The sequence below is a fragment of the Excalfactoria chinensis genome, chromosome 6, assembly GCF_039878825.1.
Source record: "Excalfactoria chinensis isolate bCotChi1 chromosome 6, bCotChi1.hap2, whole genome shotgun sequence".
NCBI lineage: Eukaryota > Metazoa > Chordata > Aves > Galliformes > Phasianidae > Excalfactoria > Excalfactoria chinensis.
Window position 1 is genome coordinate 31,819,205 of NC_092830.1, and position 20,428 is coordinate 31,839,632.

Consider the following 20,428-nt stretch of genomic DNA (forward strand, 5'->3'; position numbering starts at 1 on the left):
GCACAGAGCTGTAATTTGCATCACTAGGAAGCTCGCTTCAGTCTGAAGCAAGGAATAACAACTTCACAAGGTCTGGGAAACTCGTCAGTAGTCTTTTTAATAAGCAACAGAGAAAAGATAAATAAATTATTTATGTTGCAGGTAACAAAGAGTTCACATAAAAGAAGTTTGGGTTGTTGGTTTTTTTTTAAACTTCTGGTTCGTTTTTTTTTTATAATTTGAACGTATATCATACAGCAGTAATAACCCAAGGAAAAAGGCATATATAAAACGCTGCATTTTGTATTCAGTGTAATAGATACATGAGTGAAAAATCAACCACCAAAACCACCACTACCCTCCAGAAAGCAAAGTGTCAAATCAGGAGAGACAAATTTCCCCAGGTTTAGCAATTAAACACAGTTCAGTAATTCGATCAAATCCAAGATTATCTTAGCAAACATGCAGAAACACCAGAAAAGATGTGAAACCACCACACTCATTACTATCACTTCACTTGGAGAAAAAGCACCAGACAGTTGCATGCAGAGCCAAACTAACAAACTCAGAACAGTCGTCCTTCAGCACTATCGCTGTTTCAAACCATTAAACAGAAAATAACCCAAGTGCATTCCGGTACGCGAGCACGCAATTTCAGTTACACCGATCCTCCTTAGGTTTTGCATTTGTTCCCTGATGACATTGGTTTGTTCGTTGTAACAGAATGAGGTACTGTGCTGGATTTAAAAACAAGCTACAGTAGAATGGGAAGTGGCAACGCAGCAAATCAGCTATGCACCAACCTCCCTGTCCTCATAGGAAATCAGGGCTGAGGGAAACAGGGAGCTGCGTTACCAAATACAGAAATCTAAAGTGTTACCTAAAGGAGAACTTCAAGCCTCTGCTCTGTACTAGGATCAAAGCAAAGGATTCTTTCTTGATGCTACGGGGTTTCACCGGGGAACATCTCAAGATGTTGACTCCAAATGACCTGCAATCCTAGAACGGCTGAATCTCAAATGCAGGAATTCCAAGAAGCCCACGATAACTCATTCTTGCAGCAGCACACGCAGACTTCAGCTGCATCCGTACCAAAGTGCTACGTAAGACTGAAAGAGAAACCAGGAGATAAATCCTCATTTGAAGAGGTGCTGATCCAAAAGAGAGCACCGCACTCTCCTCACAGACTTCTGGCACTACCATCACCAGAAGGCACGGTGACAAAACGACACGCTGCAATGCCTCCGTCTCTGGGCTCGCTGTGTGCTTGGGAAACTACAACAGAAACGTTACGTTTTGTGCTTTCAGCGTCATCCAAGTGGCCTGCATGGAGGCAGCTGTGTGCAGATGTACAAAACTTTGTCGGTAGATATCAAAATATTTTTAAAGCAACGTGTCTAAAAATTGCTTCTTTTTTTTTTAATTATCAAAATACCCCCATACTAAAGCTGAGGGAGCGCAGTCACCCGCATAGGCTCTGCCCCAAACTCAACAGGGACATGAGGGGCTTCTGGACCTTTAGCAGAGCAGCTTCTCAATAAAAGAATAACTGAAAAAGCCTTTTCAAATGCAGTTTAAAGAAAAGTAAGGCAACCGTCCATACCTAAGGAAATATTAACCATACCTGAAAACTAAACAGGGAAAGGGATTTTGAGTGATATATCATTATTTAACACTACTGCACGTAACAAAACTGCATACAAAAGACCATTTCAATCCGTGTTACTGACAACTGTTTGGAGCGCAGGCTGCAGCCCCCAGTACAGCACCTAAGCGACTGACGTGACGCCCAAAAGCTACAGCCTTTCAGAACGGGGATTAACAGTTAGAACTGTCCGTCTCTCTTATTTTCTCAACGTTACTTTCTTTATGCAGCGACTCGCTTTTTTCTTCCTTTGTTTTGTTCTGATTCAGTGCGTTTTCAGTCATCCGATGTCCACCGGCAGACACGGGATCTAACACTACAACAGATTCTGTCTCTTTTTCACTAGTAGAAGCTTTTCTTGACAACTCCGTAGGACTCGGTGATCTAAAGGAAGAAGGACAGAGAGATGAATACAGGCGACAACGCACGGATTTCAGAAAACCACAGAAAAGCACATATGTTATTACTGTTTGTGACCTGCGCTGGTCTGCTCGGCTGGTAAACAGCTTTACAGATCCCAGCTGTTACATACGGATAGCAGCGCACAAAACGCAGCAGTCGCACTACCCTTCCCGAATCGTTTGTTACACAAGTCAAGTCAGATGCTTCATCACAGAAACGAACCTGTGGAGCACAGGGTATCATCTGAAAGATAAGCGTAAGAATTCATTTTCTCTCTCGTCATCTCTGAGCTGGACTGAGGATCCCCTTATCCAGCAAGAGAAAATGCTGCCTGTTCCTGTTTTCTGTAGCCCAAAACATGGCTGCTTCTCCACATCTGCATCCTGGGGCTTTCACTACACCGCACCTGACTGCACACCAGAAGCTAAGAGCAGCAAAAGCAGATTTTCTACTGTAGCTCAGCACCAACAGGCTGGGAGGGAGTGCAGGTGAGTTCTGATAACTCACCCAATGGGCTTGCTGAAATACAGAGCAGCGCTTGACCTGTGTTCCCTGCTTTAGAAATGAGAGTAGGCCTTGACCGCTTGCAGAGCAGATTCTTGCAGATGAAAATCCCTCAGAGCAAGGAGAGAGGAAGGAAAGGTCAGAGTCACCAGGATTATACACTGAGGCTGGCTTAAGCACTAACGACACTCGTCCACGTTCAAAAGCTCTGCCTCAGTGCTGAGAGCATGCAGGTAAATCCTTAGATTAGCCAGGGTGCACCAGAATAGAAAGAGGCCAACAAGAGGACAGCGTGACCTGAACACGTGGCAGGTGGGGATATTTCCCACGCCATCCTCAGGCTGCCCCACGAGCTGCCTTGCTCTGCAGGCACAGCTCACGTACATGGGCTCCTTCACCAGCCCTCCAGAGCAGCTGGCTCTGATGCGTGTGGGTACATAACCAGATATGCTCAAAGAGAGGTTCTTATGGCTGTGCACCTACACCCAGCACAGCTTCAGATAGAGCCCTACACCACAGGGTGGACTCTGTATGGATGACTACATAGCTGCAACCACCAAAATGGATGGAAAACATTACCATAAGAAGGCTCCTATGTGCACTACGCCCATTTACTAATCTAGAGCCACTTTTATTTTCTTAAAATTCACGCTTATTCATAAGGAATGGCCTTTTTTTGTTGTTTTTACTGCAAAGGTAACACATTCGCTACTGAAGCGCTGGAGGTACTGAATGAAACTCCGCGTTGAAGCCTTAATTACAAGAGTTGTCTCTACCATTAGAACTTCAGTGTAAGTCAATTAATTCAGAAAGCGGTGCTAATAGACGCAGTTTCAGGCTCACTTGATTACTGTGGGAAGCTACTTATATCATCAGGAAAATAATGTTTATTTTATGCAAAAGTTGCCCATCATTCCAGGGAATACGCGACAAACTATTTGGAACATTACAGCAAATTAAAGTTTTTAAAGCAGTGTAAGAAGAAGAGGGTTATTTTTAAAAGTGCTACCTCTGAAAAGCTGATTGCCCAACACTATAAAAATGGTCAAAGCCGTAAATGCCAAGTTCATTTCTATTTCACTTTGGAGGTAACTATCTTTCAAATCCCAACAGCTGGACTATTTAATACAATCTGGTGAATCAAAGTATAATTCTTCGCTGGGCTCACAGTGGGGAGTCTGCATTAGTGTATGGCAGCATTCCAACAACTGATGCACGGCCAAACGCTCTGAAGTCTTTTTCATTTATAACAAAAATGGATAAAACAGCAATCATATTTACCACCTTCAAAGGTCAGAAAAATGAAAGATGTCGATATAAGGTAGTTTAATGGAGAAAACCAGTGATTAAACCAGAGTTTCGAGCATAAAAATAAGAATTACTATTCAGGCGGCGTTGTGCGAGCATCCCCTTCTTCAAATCCTTTACGCTGCCGCAGCTCCAGCCTGACAGTGCTGCTGTTAGAGCCGAGGTATTGTTGGAAATTATTAACCCTACTTATTAGGGATTTGTAGCTCCTGCTCAATAGTTGTCAAGTGCAGAATGCAGCCATAACAAAGTTTCAGTGCAAGAATGAACGTAATTTTGGTGCCCTCTTTCAAAGAGCAGTTTTTGCTATTACAAATAAAGCAATTAGTATAGCTGCAGTTAGCCAGCTTGGAATGATGACAGATTTGTCCAGTCCGGCCCTACGCAAAGCTCTTCCCTCATTGAGCTTGTTAATATTGCTATCAGTATTCTTGCTGTTTGTCCAGCTACAGCCTTAAGCCAGAAATTGAGCTCCTAGTTCTATTATCCATACGTAACTGTTCATAGGGCTATTTTTATGACTCAGTACATAAACTCTGTACTATGAAAACCTGATTTAAAGGACAAATGCTTTTTAGATTAATGGTATGAGGTACACAAAGTTCCGTGCAGCCTTAAGAAGGACTGCTTGCTATAGGAGAATATCAAAAGCAATTAAAGGGTTATAGCCAATGGATCATCAGTGAAGCAGTGCTGCTGGGCCTTTTGTAAATCACCTACAGTAAGAATACAAAAGGACAAACTCAGTATCAGACAGTCGACTGAGACTTGGATTTTCCTCGTGGCCTTCCAGTACTTGAAGGGAGCAAATAAACAGAAAGGGGAACGGCTGTTTACAAGGGTGGAAGCGATAGGACAAGGGGGAATGGTTTTAGACTGAGAAAGGGGAGGTTTAGGTTGAATCTCAGGAGGAAGTTTTTCACAGAGGGTGGTGACGCACTGGAACAGGTTGCCCAAGGAGGCTGTGGATGCCCCATCCCTGCAGGCATTCAAGGCCAGGCTGGATGTGGCTCTGGGCAGCCTGGGCTGCTGGCTGGCAACCCTGCACATAAGAGGGGGTTGAAACTGGATGAGCACTGTGGGCCTTTTCAACACAGGCCTTCTATAATTCTATGATTTTCTTTGTTTCCTCCGGTTAGGATGATAACCTTACTATGATTTAACCTTCCTTGATGCTCTGTTCATGAAATCGTTGGAACATATTTCCATTAGAAACCAGGATGTTATTTAAATATTGCAAAAAAGAATTCTGGAAGAAGTCTCATCCAATTTTCTAACAACATGCAAAAGCAAAACACTAAATGGACCATCCAGGAAAATGTATTCATTTATTTAAACACTCTATTTAGAAAATACCGCCCCAAATCTACTCCAGCAACGCCCACTGCGCAAGCATGGGGAACTGCAGGTTGGTCTTCCACACAGAACCCAGGCTAAAGAGCTCTGATAGAAAAGCCAGCATTTGCAGAACACCAACTATGCAGTCCTTGCCTCTCAGTGAGGTCTCTGCTCTGGAGCACTGAGACACCTGTAGTCCTTCTTCAAATAAAACTACTCAAACTCCAAATCAATCCTTCCCTGTTTACTGAATACTTCAGAATTTTTAAATTCAACAGCAACAGGTGGAACCAAAAGGCTGAAACCAAACAATAGGAAGAAAAACACCGATTACAAGCCTGAAAAAGGCTTCAATTCAGCATTTGTCCAATGCGAGCTACATGGGATGCGGACAGTGACACAAGTGAATTAGTTTGTTGGCTCCTTCCTCTGCCGGTGTCTGCCAACAGGTGTTCATGAAGAAAGCACCATGCTCCATTTCAGAAGCACCTCTGTGACGATGCAGCAGTGAGCAGAAAGCAACCGCAGACTGACTGCTCTGCAGGATCAAGTCATGGCAAAGCCTTCCCATTTTAGGCACTGCTTGGAAAATGCTCAAAAAAAGATCAGCAAATTAATTTCCACGAGGAGCCTTCAAGAGTTTCTGCCTGCAGCGAGTCAGAGCATGCAGCGCAGTGCCTAAGAAACACACGTGACAGTAGCTTTTAAAACAGTTAAAACTATAGGAGACCTCAAACTTCCAGAACATCCCATTGTTTCCTTCATTTGCTGTTCAGACCAAATTGCCCACGCTCAAAAGCTGCCCTGGAAAACCTTTGTAGCTCTGCCTCGCTGCGGCTGAGCCGCTTCCTGCAGTGCTGGTGGATGATTCAGGGGTACTAAGATTACAGCCAGGAGAAGGAGGACAAATCCTTTAATTGCAGAAAATCATGAGATTAAGACTAACCCTCTCTGCAGTTCACTGTTCTCAGAGGTCTCTGCTGTCCAGAAACAAAACGTTTACCAAATTCTGGGGGTGAGGAACAGGCAAAACAAACAGACGGGGCAGAGGCAGACACACCTTTCCCTCCTGTGTCTGCACTGCAGGGAGTCACGGAATGCTCCGCGTTCCCAAAGGAGCCACGCTGTCACCTGCCATCTGCTAAGCAATTGACACAGAATGACAGCCATGCTGTGTTAAACATCTGGGAAATGATTTCCAGAGGAAGTTACCTGAACACTGAGATAAGGCCTGGGTCCCTCTATAGGGCACATATAGTTCACATAGGCCACACCTCAGCTAAACTTCACACATTCCAAGCCATCTGCTTCAAGGCAGCACACCTGTGTTCCAGCAATTCCCTGCTCTGAAATTACCCCTAACCTTGTGGTTTGCACATGAAGTTTTCCTTCTGAATTAACTGAGTTATCATCAGTTTGAATACCAGGAAATCTCGGGGTGAACCACACTGACTTACATCACAGCCTTTTTCCATTATTCCTCTTTTGGTGACCAGCATCAGCTGCCCCCATCTGATTGTGCTGGGGGTGATGCTGGGGAAGCACTGAGCTGCAGCAATAACCACGTCATGCATAGAGCCCTGCCTGAACCAAAGACTGCAGTCTCACTGTCTCACAGCATTTAGGTTGTCACCAAGTTGGTGCTGGTGTGGGAACCTGGACTTCACTCAACAAACCAAATTCTGTCAGCGTTGTTCACGTCCTTCTTTCTCCATAAGAACAGCTGTACTTCATGTGAATAAGGAAAGGTGCATAAGGCTGGCAGCACTTAAATGTTTTTAAGTATTACCCTCTTTCAGACCACAAGTCTTAGTGAAGAGACAGCGCTGCAAAGATGAACACCTCATGCACGACTACACCTGTAAGGTTTTCTGCATGAAGCTGTGCTTTAAAATCTAGCTGGAAACAAACAAAAGAGCTAAGCAGTGCACTGGAAGAGACACCTGGGGATTATGAGACATGCAATCCTCTGCCATGCCATAAAAGGTTCACTTGGCTGCTGCAAACAGCTGAGGGAGGTCACACCTTTGTCAGACTTCAAGGAATCACAAATGATGAGACAGCTGCATCGTTCTATCGCAGGTATGAATAGGGAGAAGTGCCACAATAAGTCTTTTGTATGCCTTTGTCAGGGAGGGTTCCTGGTGAAAGCCGCACGCGGTTCGTTCAGTTAACACAGACTGCTTTAGGAAACAGCAGAGCAGCAGGAGACACAGCCCGTGCTTTGCACCCATGTCCTCACAGTACCCTTCAGGGGTTATGCACTGAACTGGCTCTTGTGTGACCCCTGGGCCAGCCACTGAAGGCTGCATCACATCTCTGACTTAGCTTCAACCTAGAGTGAACTTGGGGATCTGGTTCTTGCACTGAAACCGCTTGCAGGATGCACATCTGAGCACAGCAAAAGGGGACAACAGGGAGATTCCCTTCAGAAATACACTGCAAACTAAACTGCCCGTACAGCTGCGCCCAGGGAAGCCTAGAACACTGCTTACAGATCTAAGCCGTCAGATGTGTACAACAAATGAACTTCCTTCCAACGTCTGCTTGGAATGAACCCTGTCTCACAACAGCACCGCACTCCTTGCAGTCTGCAGGCTACACCTCTACTCACTTTTGCTACAAGCAGCACCCAGAAGGCAAAGAAAAGTACCTGCACTTCAGCAGCACCTTGGCTACTTCCACTCCTCCCTGCCCACCCAGCAGATGGGCTGCAGTGCCCTGGCACCTTCTCTCTCCCATTGGAGAACCATCCCCAGTGCTTTCTGAGGTTTACACCAGTGACTGGGCACAAAGCAGCCCTGAGGAATCTGGCCCATCACGTTTGTTTTAATGCTTTAAACAGATAAATTAAAATGAAATGTGTCTTTTAGGATGTCACTGAATAGGCAAGCTGAGAAATAAATTGAGCTTCACGTACGCTTTTATAACACATAACAACTGTGACTGTCAACACAAGATCCTTTTCACTGTCAATTCACCACGCATTCTACAAGACCTTGGGGCCTGCAATTATTTCATTTCCTTTCTTGCAAATGCAATTTCCACTTAGTTTGGTGGAATAAAAGGTAGACAAAAGGTGGTGGGAGTTGCTGTGTTTTTCTGATGAAGGTTTTCTGCTCCAAACTGTGGAAATCCACAAACTACAAACAGTATTTTCCAGGAACAACCTCACCTTTCTGACAGGATGGACCTTTCCAGCAGTCCAACCAAACGCAACTGCACTATTCACATCTCCAATTACCTGCTGAACAAATCTTCGTCTTTCTGATTAAATTAAACTGAAGATTATCCTACTTCTAAGAATACTGTGATGAAATAAAAGGGGAAAATACGAGTGGAAAAAGTGGCCTGCTTTGAAAACTGGGTGTAAATAAAACTGCTGGGCACAGAAAGGAAACGGGGCTCTTCACCCATTCAAGAATAAACGATAGAAGTACCTGCAGGAGAGTGAAGTAAACATCAGCTCATAAGAACAAGCACGAGGAGAACTTCCAAGCCAGTGCACAGCCCAGCTTCACAAGGAGGGTGGTGCTGTTACAAAGCCAGTCCTCCAGCAGATCTGCCTGAAACCAGTATTCCTAAAGCAGGTTTAGCTCCTTGATACCAAACTGGCACCTTGGATCTTCAATCCACCGTGATAAAAGACCCCTCTCTCCATCTATGCAAGCACAGGACTAACTGCTTTTTATTTCTTCCTCTGAAGAACCTCAATTTCAACATCTTAAGGTAAGACACAGTTTTTATCCAAATACGTTTAAGGGTAATAGGCTGCATTCATTTCATTCTGACAGCAACTGCCCAGCACAACTGCATGCAGACCAGCAAGACTTCTATGATTCTATCTGAAAATATTATTATACTGAGGTCACTGAGCAAAAACTATCTTAAAAAATAACATCAGGAGTTGCCCCTGGAACTAAACGTGCTCTTTGGGATATGGAAAATCCCTCAACTTTGCTGCTCCTCAAAAAATCTTGAGGTCTTTCTTTTGTTGGTGGCAGAGAAGAACATTTTATTGCAATGAACAAGGACCACAGATTCTACAGGAAAGGAGCTTTACTACAGGAAATTCAACCTTCTCCACATGAGACTGAATTATCTGAGGAATCACTGGCAAAGAACTGTAGATACTACATTTATCCTATTAAGCAGCACTGAAGTGAAACCACTTTCAAAACGCATCAGCTAAACAGATGTAGTACTGAACGCTATCGAGAAAACCATATTTTACTTACTGTAACAAAGCTTTGGAATCCGTGACATCTTTCAGCTGGTTGGAAACAGGACCTGAATTGGGTACTTTGGAACTGAATTCTGTCTCCAGATCTTTCTTCTTCGACGCTGTTTGTACACCGCTGGCTTCTGAACCCAACACAGGCAGAGATTTGGATTCCGACGTGGCCAAGATTCCAGTGGGATCTAAAACCCAAAGAAAGTTTAAAGCTTATGTTAGCCAAGTTGACTGGTCTAGAGACAAGGCTTAAGAACTCAAGTCACCTGCAGGAATCAAAATGGATTTTTCAAGAGTAATTTTAAAGACATAATGGCTGAAAAAGCAACGGTATGGAAGAGAAAGTAAATCTTCAAGAGCATCTCAATGCAGGAGCAGGTAGAGATGTATCAAGGAGTCGGGGCACTTACTGCCACTGTCCTGGTCAGTAGTCACTTTCCGACGTCGCAGAACTCGTTCCAGCTCAGTCTCACCACTGTCTGTTTCGAGGGACTTCAAGCTTCGGGAACTAGTGGATTTGTTCAGTGTTTCCTGCAGCAAGAAACAGGCATACAAAGCTCCCTGAGTGCACAACAAACTGCACCACACCTCCCACACCTGCTATGTGATGACAGCCTTCTCAGTTTCCGGAAGACAAGTGCAGTCCTATGTTAACTGAAAAACTCTCCCTACAGTTTAGAGAGCATCTAAACTTTATCTGTGGATTAACCATACCTGCCTACCTTTGAGGGTTGATATCAGGCTTAAGAAACAATGCTGTGGATCCCTAATAAACAAACATTGATGCTTGCAGTGAAGCTCTGACTTAAAGCTTAGAAGATCTTCAAACATTGCACATTGCCTCTATTAGCAAAATGCCAAGGAGCCACATTTCTCTCACCCAGCATGCTGTGCATTTAGTGTGCTTGTGTTGTACTCAGGTGTGCACACGCCTGGAGAAGTCACTGAGCACCAGCTGCAATTTCAACATGTTACTGTATCACAGAATCTGGTTGATCTGGCATAAATGTGAGCATATTTCCACACACTTGATGGTTTCTCTGACACGCAGGATTAGCTTTCAGGTTAAAACAGTGTTTTACATGTGCAGGATAGAAATCCACTGTTGTATTGCTATTGCTTTATGCCAGCGTTAGTGTTCTGTTTCAGCTAAGCTGTGACAGCAGCATTTTGCTCAAGGGGAAGAGAAGGCTTTAATTGAAGCCTGAGACTTCCCAAAGGTGCCCACATTCATTTTAACAGGCACATGGAAAATACTGCATGTCTTTCCCACCTGACAGCTCAGTTACTGGAACAGCACCCACTTGAAAAACCAACTTTCTCCAAAACATTTATCACATAACTGAAATCACAGCATCCATACACTGTCTCAGTCTCCCTCCAAGTCTTGCCATCCTTGGGAATCCCTTGGAAATCTCTTTACTCAGTCTTCCAAAACATATCAGACTCCTCTACGTTCTTCCATAGCTTAAATAAAAACCATTCTTAACAACTTCTGTTGACAAACATGTAAATTGAGTGGGAACAGTCAATGACAAAAGGAAGGGCAACCACAAGCTGCAGAAGCTGAGCTGCTTTCAGGCTTCTAGCATGACAACTAAACCCTCAGCACCACCACATCCCACTTCCAACATATTTTCTTTGACTATTTGAAATTTAACTGAGAAATACATTATTTCTGACCACTGTGCTGCAGGCCTGTAGTAACATACGTATACAAAAGCAACCTGAGCAACTGAGTTGTGCTCAAACTCTGCGCCTTACAGAACATAAATGCTTTGTATGCAACAATTCTATGGAGGTCTATGTGAAATGCGTAATTAGCATCGTAACAACAACCGTTTACCCCATCACATCCCACCCCCATGTTTGTTGTCTGACTGTGCATAATGACTGGTCTCAAGAGCAGACAGGAACTGGGTCTTATTTAATATGTCTTACACTGCAAATATCCTTAAGAACCCAAAAACAACGAGTCAAGACACTGTAACTATAGATCTCCTTCTGCTTCCTCTGAAGTACATAATCAAGTCTCCCTCCATGTCAGTGATACAGCATCAAAGAAATGAAACTGCTATTAGAAAATGAAAGGGCCTTCAGCAGGGTTGTTGAGCCTGCATAAGTACAAACAGCACACCACAGCAGACAATGCACATATGTATGGAGTTCCATTTAAAGCAACCAACATGTTGCATTTTCTTCCTTTTCTCTATACCTCTATATTTAATTGAGCACCATTCTAATTACAGCTTGGCATTAAGGTCTGGTGGCTCTCCACATTACTTCTTCCCTTCTCCCCCTCTTTTAATGTGATGGGAAAAGACTTGGTTTAATACGTTATGATTTTAAGTCCCAATTAGCTATTTGCATTGCAGTGGTTATTCTCTTTGCTGTATTGTCTTGCATAAACCAATGCAATATTGGAGTTATTATCTAGGTGCTCTTACGGCTGATCAGAAAGAGTCTCATCTACTGTGTATGAGTTCTGCTCTGACACAAGTAGGATTTTACCATATTCCATCTTACAAAGGCAAAATACTGCGAGTATATGGAAAGTCTCCAAAGGTCCTATGGCAGATGCAGAACACAGCAACCCCTCTAGTGGCAGGAACAGACAAACCTGGAGCACAGTTAACAGGTTAGCTTTCTCCAGTGTAAGTTATCTCAGCAAGACCAACACCATAGCACTGAACTCAAAAGTGGGGATGACTGAGGGATTAACCAGAACACACTGCTCTGCTGCTTCAAACCAAAACATCAACACAGAACTTTCAATTACAAGCTTTTATGCACAGAAGGTCATGTCAAATCCATGAAAACAATGAAATATAAAGTGCACGTGAACTCACCAGAATCCCTTTTAATTCTTTCATTGCACTTTCAGAGGGCTTTGGTGTTTCTGGCTGTAAATAAACATAATACACATATGTTAATAAAACACATGCTTACTAATCTGGCCCAGCGGAAATAGGCCATGATAAACTCAGAGCAAAGCAAAAGAGGAACGCAAGGCAATCGTATTCTTTTGAACCTTCTATAGAAAACTGGTTTTTGTATGAACTACTATGCTCAGTTAATACTGCTGCTTTGGTATTTATTCCAGACCTTTGTTTTCAGTCTGCTCGACTGGTTGACTGGTCTGAGATGAACTCCCTTCTTAATTCTGTCCATCATCTCTTCAACCGCTTGTCTCTTCAGATCCGTAACTTCTTCACCTGTTCCAAAATCAAAGAGGATAACCACATTCTAAATACGAACTACAGAGGATTAGCAGAAAGAAAATACCATGTTAAACAGTCTCCGGAACAGCTTGCTTGCCATATCCAGCCCAAACTTACACATCATGAAACAAACAGGCTGATTTTCAAGAGATTCTCTATCATGACTGCAAAACATACAGGAGAAACTGGAAACTTTGTGATGAACCTCAACAACACCCGTTAACTTTTCAGAGTTCTGGACACTCTAACAAAAGACACCCAACATCACAGACCAAAAAGGGAAAAAAAGACCATATAAAAGAAACACACGGAGAAATATGGTTGATGCTATTCAAAGCTGCAACGTTGTACCTTACGTAATAAGAATTTTAAATAGACTTGTGATCTCTCACTTGTCAAGGCACTATTGATGATTCATAGAAATGCAGTTTCTGTATTGTAAGCCAATTTAATGTCAGGCTTTCATTTCACAAATAGGCTGTTTCAAATATAAAAGCTTAATTGGCAGTATGGGATCGAAACCACTCATCCTAAATCCTTAACGAGGGTCAAAACAAGCCCTGGGTTGGATATAACAACTCGATCGAGAAAGAACTTTTCCTCCTTTTTATTTGTATTTCAAGAACAATTCAACTATTAAGAGAGGCAGCAGCTCATGTGACTGAAGGAAGGTCAGAAGTGTTCAAGTTTCCTAGTAAATAATGAAGTAGGATTTTGGGAACTCATAAATTCCATAGTATTCCCTGCAGTCACTGTTTGTAACTCTCAACAAAAAGATGCAATCAAACCATCTACGATGCTTCGAGGTAAGGAAACTTGATAAACGAAGGGAACACAATTTAGCTATTACTGAAAGATAAAACTGACTCTTCATCAGCGATCTCAGCACAAGGTCACGTCTCATCATTTTACCCACACCAGCATCTTGTTTCTCGGACAAATCACCATTTCCCAAAGATTCCCCAAGTCCAAGTTCACTTCTCAGTTCCTCCCCTAAAAAACAGGGGTGGTAATGCTTTCTTCCTCTTTTTGCTTGTTGTTCCCATCCAGTAATCCAGCCATGCTTGCAATATTGCTACCATCAGTAAGCAGTAATTCTTCTCTAACAGTTACACCCTCCATCATTTCACCCTGGCTCCCTTCTCTAGCCCCCTTCTTTGCTTAAGTGTCACCAAAATAAGCTAAGCTATTCACTGCAAACAAACTCCTACTGTTTTATGAGAGAGAAACAATGAGGAAAATCTTGGTGTTTTCTTTTAACTGGCAACTCTTGTCTGACTGGCTCTGCCACTTCAAGCGTGCATGGCCATCTATCAATCTGTACTTAACTCCCATTATCAACCTTCCAGCTTCCATTAAACAACAATAAAATGCAATTTCAGCTGATATTTTGCATTCGGAGCCACCTTAGCACGTGACTGTTCTGTTTTAGTTTTGCAGTATTATTGAAGGATTAGCAGTACGGTCAGCTCTGAGAGGTCATTTCATGAGATATGGATCAAGGGATAAAAACTGCAGCATTTCCACTAGCTCCTGCAAGTCTGTGATAAACAGGAACATCCTTCTCCTCACAGGAAAAGATTAATAAAGGAAGATACATCTCTGTCACATCAGTGAGTGAAACCAGTGCGCTGATGTCTCTAATAAGCATGACACCCAGAAGCAGTAAGACAGGATCTTCCTTTCGGTTACAGCAGATCTTCCCTAAGGTTTGTGATCGTTCATACTAAAACCCATTTGGAAAAAATATATTGGATGCTGATCACAAGCTCAGCTGTAGGGGAATAGATAACTGAAGAGGGCTATGCAAATCTGCTTGGGATCTTGATAGAGTTTACATAAGCAAAGCTACAATGCCAAAGATACCATCTGCCACCTCAGAGCTCGTATAACTGGGCTGCAATCACACTTCTGGACTGCAAGGTAGATGAATATGCTGGGACACGGACAGCGATCGTTAATGCTGACAACTGCAAGCATTTGCATAACAATTGGTACACACAGTTCATTTTCACTAGCTTTATCTGGTGAACGATATACACGACTTGTGGCAGGGTGAGCCATACCTGACTCCTGCTGAGGAGGTTTCTCCTTCTTGCTCACGTTGGTGTTGGCGTGAGACCGCTTGCGAATCATTGACATGAGAGACCTTTGAGGAAAACAAAACTGCAGACTATCACTCCGTTCTCTACTACGCCCTCCTAGAATGAACTGTGAACACGTCACACAAACAGATTGCTTGTACCTGATTACACAGCTACTTACAGACTCATTTAGCAGATCTTGAATGCGGATGTATGTTCTGAATTACCCCCCACAACGCCTCCCATCAAAATGCACCAGAGAAATTTATTTCTTTTTAACAGACATTAGGCACAAATCAAAACACTTCAGATTTGAATATTAAAAGACAGCGTCTCATTCTGACAAATGACAAATTGAAGCTGTTCCAGCACCGAAATAAAATCCAAGAAGGAAGGGCTGCAGATATCAAAGTGAAGTATTATTCTCCAGAGGACACTTAAATATGGTGATCAGTATCTTCTCACCAATTCCAAGTTTGTAATCTTCTTACAGTGTTAAATAATTATCCCTTCACCACAGTCAAACTGTTAAAACCCAGGCAAGGAAATGATTCATTTTAAAGCCCAAGTAGATGCTCCTAGACGCATCCAGTATGTCAGTGGGGCTTTATCACTCCCCGTTGCTCTTTAAGAAGCTGGGAGACCTCTCTGAGATAAAGCATTAAAGCTCCATCCAGCACCCAGGTTCTGAAACAGTTTATGCTCACAAACATTTTATGGTACTGTAAAGAAATGCGCTGATTTAGCTACCACAGGGCTTAAAATGGATAGTGCTACCTACCCCAATTAGGAAAGGACTCAAAGAAAAATCACTCAAAAGTTAATTTGTGTTATACATTAATGAGAAAGAAGCAGGCAAAACCAAGTGAGTTAATGAAGATAAAAGCAACAAAAGATCTAACACAATTGTTCAGAAAACACTTAGATTCTTAAAAACAGAGCAAGATGGACAAAGGTCAGAATTTTCCCCACTCACCGTTTGTCTTAACATATTTAATCCAGTAGCTAGCAAGAAATCTGGATGTACTTCCCATACAGAAGTTAGAAAGGGTTAGTTATCCGTGTCCATTTAATAATAAATAAAATGGAGGGAAAGATTATCAAAAACAAGGGCTCATGCAAGGCAAGGAGAGCTCTTAGACTTCCAAGACTTTTTGAAAGTGGTATTTCTAAACCAAATGGGGACTGTTATGGAACAAAACATATTGGATGCCAATATCTATTTCCTCCTAGTTCAACAGTGCACTGCAGCGTGTCTTATTTCAAGCAAATATAGAGCCAACAGTAATGTTACCTGCGTTCCTAAAGTTAAGCCAAATACTCTAGGACTCCGTTTACTTGTGGTTAGTGCCCAACACATGGTATTGGCCCACTTCTTTTATGGTTCATTGAAAACTTCAATCTTAATTTTATCTGACAGGAAGGGACAACAGTTATCATCCAAGATATCCTCTGGTTCAAAGGGATATTCTTAGCAGCAGATTCAGACAAGCACCTCACAAGTCTGTAATTAGAGCTATCAGGTGAATAAAAGAAACACTGCCTAAATTTAGAGGAGACGGGTGTCTCTCATCCTCCAAAGTCACAGTCCAGACAACAGATCAGGTTTGAGATGACAAACACTGTTCACAACTGGTCAGGGTGCAAGACTGTTAGTGAAGAGAGAGTCCAGTTTGCAAAGTGAAAGGAATAAAACCCAGGGCAGACAGAGAAAACCTTCCTTTTGTAAAGACACTTTTCCCCGTGAGATATTCTGTATTTCGACCTATCCTTCAGTGAAGAGCACAGACTCTTGCTTTAAGCACTCACCGTATAGGGTTAGGAGGAGGTGGAGGAGGGAGAGGGGGCGGTGGTGGCGGCGGAGGAGGCGGTGCAGGATTTTCAGATTGGTGTATTCGTTTTTGAAGTTCATCAACTGTGCAAGAGAAAAAGCCTTGAGTGAGGACTCTGCTTCTCACATCTGCTCTAAAAACTTTGACCGCTTAAGCAAAAGAAGCTACTAATTAACCCCAAAACCACTCAGTTGCTAGAAGTCCTATTTCAGGCAACATTTTCTACTCGCAGCAGCCTCCTAATTGCACAGAAATCCCACTAAGCCATTTACTGCAACCTGGGCTACTTCTGAAACTAAAATGACACTCCTCCTCAAATGGAGTTCTTTCTGTAAAATCTCAGGACAGATAAAAGTTGATCACATTCACACTACTGCTGCCTACGTGAGGTCTGAGGCACATCAGCCTCCTGCACTTCCACAGAAGCTGAACGAGTCCTCAGTGTACATCAGAAAACACAGAATGGCATCGTATGCAGCCTTAAATAACAAACTAAATAAGAGATGAGAAAAAATTAACAAAGATAAGGCTAGAAACTGATACCATGTCTTCCTGATGGACTTAGGCCTCTTTTTTCTCACCAAATAGCTCAAGCTGAGGGGGAATAGGATTATCCCACTTTGATATGGTTCCCTTCTGCATATAACTCTTCAGTTCTCATTGCAATTAATTCAAACTGAAATTCCAGTCTTTACCATTTACAATTAAAGTAAGAGACAAATAACGGAGTGACTTTAAACCCCAGGTACAAACTTGATGTTGACAAATTCCTTCTGAAAGACAAACCAATCTGGAAGGACAAAATCTGCTGCAATGTTTAGATCTTTCCAAAGACAGCTGAGAAAAAAACTCCGAAGCCTGTTTAGGTGTATTTTTAAAGCTGGGTAATGTAAAGCTCCAACAAAAAACACTGCTGACAAGCTTTAATACTGCTATTAGGAATACGTTTCAGAAAACTGTGGACTTATCTAACGATAAGGATTTGGGACTTTGACAGGGGTTCAAACTCAAAACTAGTACCTGCTTAGGCCTTCAGCTGAATAAAGGACTGAAAACAAAGACCATCAAATTAACAAACCATAGGCCCACAGTTCTCATAGTAAGGCTGCACGCAGCAGGAGCCCTTTTTAAAAGCAATTTTAAATAAAAAGCAATAAATAAAGTTCCTCACTTAATCTTACTCGCTTTTTATATCTAGGAGCACACATTGGCTGAATACACAGAAATCCACTCAGATGTACATACCCATCTGTAAGACGGAGGGCAATCTAAGAACAGAGTTTTTGTAGTACAGAAGTTTTACAATGCTTATCCTTCACATGCATACTAGATACATACTAGACATGACTGTTCTGAGCTGAAGGCAACTGCTGAACCTCTCGTCACGGGAAGTGCACATCTGGATCCTGAGATCCAAATGTGGAGTCCTCAGTACAGGAGAGCTGTGGACCTGCTGGAGAGCATCCAGACGAGGGCCACAAAAATGATGCATGGAATGGAACACCTCCCTACAGGGACAGACTAAGAGAGCTGGGGCTGCTCAGTACAGAGAAGAGAAGGGAGATCTGAGAGTGAACTTTCAGTAGCTAAAGGGGGACTACATGAAAGAAGCGGACTGACACTTGAACAGGGTCTGTTGGGACAAGGGGAAATGGTTTCAAATTAAAAGAGAGGGGATTTAAAAACATGTTTTTCATGATAAAGGTACTGAAGCACTGGTACAGGATGCCCAGAGGGGTGGTGGATGCTCCATCCCTGGAGACATTCAGCGTCAGGTTGGATGGGGCTCTTAGCAGTTGATGGAGCTGTAGGTGTCCCTGTTCACTGCAGGGGAGTTGGACCAGATGGCTTTTAAAGGTTCCTCAAACAATTCTACAACTCTGTGATCTCAGCTACACAAAAGCTGCTGCTGCTTGGGTCTCAAATCCAGCACATGTAATTCCATTAGATGTGTATCATTCACTCACTCCGTTATACCTCTAAAAGTAAACTCATTACACAGTTTTACCTGTATGCTTTAGGTCTCTTGCTTTTTCTTCAGAGTTCTGACATTTAAGCTCTAGTTCCTTTTTATCTTCTTCTAAGAGTTCCAGCTGCTGTTTAAGGCGACTAATCTCCTTATGCAGTGCTTGGTTTTCTAGCTTCTCTTCTAATTCTTTAACCTGTAGTTGGCAAACCACGGCATTAATTCATCCTTCAATTCAAGAAGCTTTCCAAGATTTCTGCATGAAATGAGAAGCAGTTTTACCTTTTGTTGATGTTGAAGCCGCTCTTCTTCTAACGCCTGGGTTAGCTTAGCATTGTCATCCAAAGCCTTCAGAAGCTGCTGATCGGGGGCAGAATTTTGCAGAAGCAGCTGGCTTTGCCTTTTCATCTTGTTTTGTTCAATAAACATCTGAGAAAAAAAAAACAGCCAGCCCCAAACAAAAACAACAGTTAAGCAAAGTCTTGGAAAAAAAGAGAAACAATTGGAAAGAAAGCAACAAAGTCAATATTAAGTTAATACAGCAGGAATAAAGGGGAAGGTGGTGAGAAAGAAGGGAAAAGCCTGAGGGTAAAATTTACGAGAACTGAGCTTAAACTGAAAGGAACCAGAACAACGCTCTGCTACGCCTCTATTACCTGCACAATGGCAGCAAAAGTGATTTAACCGAGTGTCTGAAATTCATTTCCTGGAAAAATGAACAACCCGTTTTTGGGGGCTCTGGGAATATTAAAGGGATTCAGGATGGAGGAGGAAAAGTCAATGAATTCACAAGCTATCTCAAGTACACCAGACAGCCTTGGCATGCGGCCCACTTACTGCACCATCACCCGGGTATATACATGATTGAGTGTCTTTGGGAAATGCATTTCAGCTCATGTTTGTGTAATCAGTGTATGTAATTGCCCTCAGATCCATTTCAGACTTTGACTGCTGAAGTTCATGTTTTCTCTTTTTCAGTAATATTTTAGATCCTGGGAATGGATACATGAGGAAAAAAATCCAACCATTTAGAGGCATGACACCGATACAAATATCACATATTTTCCTAGGCTTCATCCACATCAGCATGTGAGATTCCCATAAGAGATAAAACCTGCTTCTTGCAGTCTATTGAGGAGCTTGGAGAAGAAGAATTATTTCCTGTCCCTACAAATTCCTTGGTGAATTTCTTCTTCATCCTGATGTCTCTTCCAGGTAGCAAGAAGGTGCCCACCAAACAGCAATCTGCACTTCTGCAAAGCTCAGCTGTTTCTGTTCTTACAGCAGAAACAGGGACTGGGTCACGCTGAGATTGGAGATGAGTGTGCACAGCTCAGCAAAGCATGCCACTTACAGGAGAGCAGAGAACAGCCACAAGCTCCTTCAGAATGTGACAACACCGCTCCACAGCACAGCACAAGCAAGAAGATACTTTAAAAAAAAAATGCAGTATTTCATATATAAAAGTTCCGTGAGATTTTGCAAAGCTCCTATACTACTTAGCACCAGCCAAAATTGCAGGTTCTACACACCGAAGGATGGTTTCTTCCTGCTCAGTGCCAGGTGATTTGTATTTTCTTTCAGTACAGTCGGATTGTAAGGAACCATCAGCTGATGCAGATTTGTGAGCAAGCACTCTGTGATTTGCACAGACACTTTAACTGTGTCTTTCTAGAAAGCACCTCTCCTCTGGCAGCGTATGCAGAATGAGGAACCTCCTGGCCACACTGAACTCGTAACATACCCTGCTTGACTCTGCGTGCCAAGAAGAGCCAAATGATGCGGCCTTAATACTAACAAAACCAATAGAGAACACTTCATTGGGCAATGCTGCGCCACGAGGCAGGCAATAAAGAACTGGAAGCATTCGATGAAGGGGAAACAATGCATGCAGGCTCTAGTACTATGCTTTGTT

The 20,428-nt window shown here is 42.7% G+C and overlaps 1 protein-coding gene across 1 annotated transcript in view; it reads right to left on the bottom strand.

The window, feature by feature from the left end:
• Positions 1-71: 71 nt before the first annotated feature.
• Positions 72-20,428, bottom strand: part of SHTN1 (shootin 1) — a 54,216-nt gene continuing 33,859 nt past the window's right edge. The window contains exons 9-17 of the mRNA XM_072340634.1: positions 18,796-18,942; positions 18,556-18,709; positions 16,525-16,630; positions 14,698-14,780; positions 12,516-12,625; positions 12,260-12,313; positions 9,821-9,941; positions 9,415-9,598; positions 72-2,008 (exon numbers count right to left, since the gene is read on the bottom strand). Of these exons, the coding sequence (XP_072196735.1) occupies positions 1,798-2,008; positions 9,415-9,598; positions 9,821-9,941; positions 12,260-12,313; positions 12,516-12,625; positions 14,698-14,780; positions 16,525-16,630; positions 18,556-18,709; positions 18,796-18,942 (1,170 nt within the window). The 3' untranslated portion in view covers positions 72-1,797. The remainder of the gene's footprint in view (positions 2,009-9,414; positions 9,599-9,820; positions 9,942-12,259; positions 12,314-12,515; positions 12,626-14,697; positions 14,781-16,524; positions 16,631-18,555; positions 18,710-18,795; positions 18,943-20,428) is intronic.